The sequence below is a fragment of the Lynx rufus genome, unplaced genomic scaffold, assembly GCF_022079265.1.
Source record: "Lynx rufus isolate CCGP_SWC_20201006 ecotype Redwood Valley unplaced genomic scaffold, mLynRuf1.p SCAF_13, whole genome shotgun sequence".
Taxonomy (NCBI): Eukaryota; Metazoa; Chordata; class Mammalia; order Carnivora; family Felidae; genus Lynx; species Lynx rufus.
Genome location: NW_025814827.1, coordinates 46301646 through 46306013, shown reverse-complemented (window position 1 = coordinate 46306013; position 4368 = coordinate 46301646). Strand labels below are relative to the sequence as shown.

Here is a 4368-nt window from a genome sequence, read left to right as displayed (position 1 = left end):
CATAGCCTCGACACCAGCAGAGCAGAGAGAAGGGTCATAAGACTTTCTGATGAGGAAGCTAGCCAGGCCAAAGTGAAAGACAAAAATGTGACTAGGTGGTTTCTGTGGTTTCCAGTCCTCCTCTTCCTTCTACTTCTGGGGTTATAAAAGCAGGGGCAAGGGAGGGCAGGGACAGAAGAAGCTCACCATGGGCACTGTCACTGGGAAAATGCAGGTCCTAGTCCTTTTGTTGGCCTTTCTTTTGCCTCCTGAAGCTGGAGGTGGTGAGTCTAGGGTGTAACCCCCTGTCAAAGAAGCCCTTAAGTCAGGCTACAAGTTCCATGACAAGTATTCTAGGAGGAAATCTCCACCTGGAAGGGTCAGACTCTTTCCCTGAAGTTGATGACAGTTTCCCTGGGATGAGAAGACTTGGGTGGAGAAAGAATCAGAAAACTGTCTTTGGAAGTTCCTCCTAACCCACTTTCCTGAAAATAGCCACAATTCTGATTCATGGTCCTTCTTGGTGCTTGCTCTCAGGTGGAAGAGGTCTGGATAGAGACCTGAAGAAACATTTAAATGACAGCTCAGAATCAAGACTAACCATCATGTTCTGAAAGTAGGGTGAGGGTCAGTTGACAAGGCGGATTAGGGTCAAGAAACCAGCAAAAAGGACACACAGAGGTCTGAGCTCCATTAGAAGTAAGGTAAAAGCTCTGTGGGTCGTCAGCTTCCACCTCCTTTCCCTCACCCAGTGCTCTATCCCAAGGCAAGGGAGCCTGCATTTAGGGACCTGGGGTTCTCTGTTTCAGTGGAAATCATCAGTGGCATTGAGTCCAAGCCACACCCCTGCCCCTACATGGCCCATCTGGAAATCATCACTGACCAGGGTTATGTTGCCAGCTGTGGTGGGTTTCTCGTAAGTCAAGAATTTGTGTTGACAGCCGCTTATTGTAAAGGAAGGTAAGAAAACTTTGACCTACTCTCTTTTCACGTGAGGAGCTGTAGGTGCCAGAGTTACACGCAACTTCAAAGTGGCCTAAGGAGAAATTCTTGTGTCCTGCTCATCTCAAGATGATCAGCAATGCATATTGGGAGGGACCAGCCCATTTTCATTTGCTGTCTCCACCTCCAAAGACCAGCCAGGTCACAGCAAGCTAACACTGCCTTTCTGTCCTGATGCCAGCCAGCTGAGCTCGCTCAGTCCCATGCAGCTGCCAGGGCCTGGCCCTTCCTGAACCCACTATGATCCCGGGGTGGGAGGGGGGACTTCTGTCCTCAGTTAAGACCTGAGTTCCTCAGGTCTTGCCTTGTACTGGGAAAGAAGAGAGCCTGATGTGTCCTTGCTCAGAATGAACCCTTTTCAGAAGACCAGCACCTTTTCCTGCCTCTCTCCTCCTTCTCAACAGGAAAATTACTGTCACTCTGGGATCTCATGACATAAAACAGGAAGAATCCACATGGCAGAAGCTGGAAGTCTCAGAACAAATAGTTCACCCAAATTACAACTTTTTTACCAACCTTAATGACATCATGTTACTGAAGGTGCCATTAGCCTTCCAGCACTTTCCCATTCCCCCTTCTTGAACTTTTCTCCTAACCTGTGCATTTCTCATTCTCCCTTGTCCAACCCATGTCCTCGGGACCCACCCTCATCCCACTCCATGTCATCACCATCCCACTGGGGAGAAACTCTTGGCCCTGCCCAGGGAGCCTCTACCACAGCACACCCCCCACGTTCTCTGGGACTGGAGGTCCATCTACTCTCCCTCCCTCACAGCTACAAACGAGAGCCAAGCTGACCCACGCCATGGGGACAATCTCCCTGCCCACTGGTCTACCTTCATTCCACCTGGGAGAATGTGCAGAGCAGCTGGCTGGGGAAGAACGGGAGTGATGGAGTCGGTGTCAGATACTCTGAGGGAGGTGAAGTTGAGACTCATGGATGCCAAGGCCTGCAACCACTATATGTTTTACAGCCATAAATTACAAATCTGTGTGGGCAATCCCAGGAAGACAAGATCAGCATACAAGGTGACCACACACCTACACTTTCTCCTCACAACGGTCCCTGGGAGACAACATCCTCCTGGGAGGATGTGGGGTCATGAAGTCCCCTAGTACAGTGACTGGTGTCTGAGCTTGTGGGTTTCTAGCACCATGGGAACTAGAATCCTCCTTCTGGGTTCCATCCTCACATACCCAAGTCCTGTCTCTGACCCTCTCATCTAGTTGAAGACCTGGCTGACAGGTCTTCAGGAGAGAAAGGAAGAGATGGAGAGAACAGGATCTAGGCTTATGGTTCCATGCCAGAGACATTAAACCCCTAACTTATGACTCCATGAGGAGCCAGGATTCCTGATCTGACTCTAGGGTATCTTGGCACTAGCCAGGTTGCTGATAGAACCCAGATGAAGTGACAGTAGGGTGAGAAGGATGTTCCCTGTTCGTGATCTGCTTTCTCTAACCCACAGGGGGATTCTGGGGGCCCCCTTTTTTGTGCAGGGGTGGCCCAAGGTATTGTGTCTTATGGACGTACAGATGCAAAACCCCCTGCTGTCTTCACTCGAATCTCCCCATATGTGCCTTGGATTAATGAAATCTTGAAGAAACAGTAGCCACAGAAGCCTGACCAGCCTACGTGAGAATCCCAAAGCCCGAGGCCTCCCTGAGTAGCCCTGGGTTCCACAGAACCTGACCCCAGCCTGAGCCCAGGGAGGCTCTCAGAGGCACACAAAGCCCCTACTGATTGTATCCCCAGCAAACTTCAATAAAAATGCTGCCTTCAGCATACTTATGTGCGTGAGACTCTTCTCTCTCCCACAGAGCTGGTCTGCTCTGACGGAGGAGTCCAGATATCCTTCTATGGCTTGAATGAAGAATTGTTCTGGGTTCCTTTCTTACCAGATTAATAATCTTGCCTACTTATCTCCCTGTGCACTGTGTGGTATTATGGGTTATTGAAGAAAAAAATTTGATCTGCACACTTTGGATTTAACATCCAAAGTAATGTTGGCACTAATTTACCTTCTTCCCCCACTGCCTCCTTTTCTTCCTCCTCCTCCTCTCAATGTTCCTCTTTCCTCAAAACCTGTGTCTCAGCTACTGCAGTTCAGAGCAGAGATGCACCATAGCAAACTCCCCATGACTGTTTCCAGAGATGACCCCAGGCCTAGGCTGTTGTTATCTCGAGTCCCTACACCCACTTCTACCTCATCATTATCATCTCTCTCAATATTGGGTCTGCAGCCAGGGAACCATGTGCCAAGATGGAAAAGTGGGGAGGATAAAACTTCCCAAGCACAAGAGCTCAGGAGGGAGGGGGAGGGATGACACCTAGAAGTCCTCCAAATGGGTCTGTCTGTTACAGCCGTCAAAACAAAGTTGTAGGTGGGGCAGGACCATTCTAGCTGAGGGGAGAGCCCCCAAACCATCAGTGTCAGCCCAGTCTGTGAACTACATCAGAGCCACCCAAATTCAACTGTCATCTTCCTCCAGAAATGACACGATGTCTCAGGTCTTCCAGAAGGATATCTGAGTTGGCCCAAGTTCTCCAACATTTCCTCCTCCAAGTGACCTGCAACACTCTGAGCTGAGCAAACACACAGCCACACCTACCCTAACGCAGGGAAACAGGGCATCAACTCCAACTAACTCTCAGGAACCTGCAATTCAAGGACTGAGAAGGCAGGCCTGGCCCCAGGCAGGAAAGAGCTGCCGTTGCTGCCCACAGGGAACCCAGCACCTCCATCCTCCTATAGCCTGCCAGCCACAGTTCATGGCTTCCAGCTTTGCCACTGGTCAGTACAGGTGTAAAAAAAAAAAAAAAAAAAAAAAAAAGCAAGCATAATATACAAGACTGGTAATTAACTCTATGTGTAAAACAAGTGTAAGTGGGTAAATTGGTACAGCCGCTGTGGAAAACAGTATGGAGATTCCTCAGAAACTTAAAACCAGAAATACCATAAGATCCAGTAATTTCACTACTCACTACCGGGTATTTACCCAAAGAAAATGAAAACACTAATTTGAAAAGATACATGTACCCTTATGTTTATTGCAGCATTGTTTACAATAGCCAAGGTATTGTAATTGAAATCTCTCTCTCTCTCTCTCTCTCTCTCTCAAAATTAATAAACACTTTTACAAAGAAATAAGAAAAGTAAAAAATAGGGTGCATGGGTGGCTCAGTCGGTTAAGCATCCAACTCTTGACTTTGGCTCAGGTCACGATCTCATGGTTCATGAGATCAAGCCCCGTGTTGGGCTCTGTGCTAACAGCATAGGACCTGCTTGGGATTCTCGCTTTCTCCCTCTCTCTCTCTGCCCCTCCCCAAACGTCCCTCTCTCAAAATAAATGAATAAACATTTTTCAGTAAATAATGAACAATAA

The 4368-nt window shown here is 48.4% G+C and overlaps 1 protein-coding gene across 1 annotated transcript; it reads left to right on the top strand.

Moving 5' to 3' along the window:
- Positions 1 to 208: 208 nt before the first annotated feature.
- Positions 209 to 2594, top strand: LOC124508202 (mast cell protease 4-like). Its single transcript, XM_047074619.1, is given in 6 exon segments — positions 209 to 263; positions 789 to 939; positions 1386 to 1521; positions 1757 to 1808; positions 1811 to 2010; positions 2451 to 2594. Coding segments are annotated over 6 exon segments (738 nt in total).
- The last annotated feature ends 1774 nt before the right edge of the window (positions 2595 to 4368 follow it).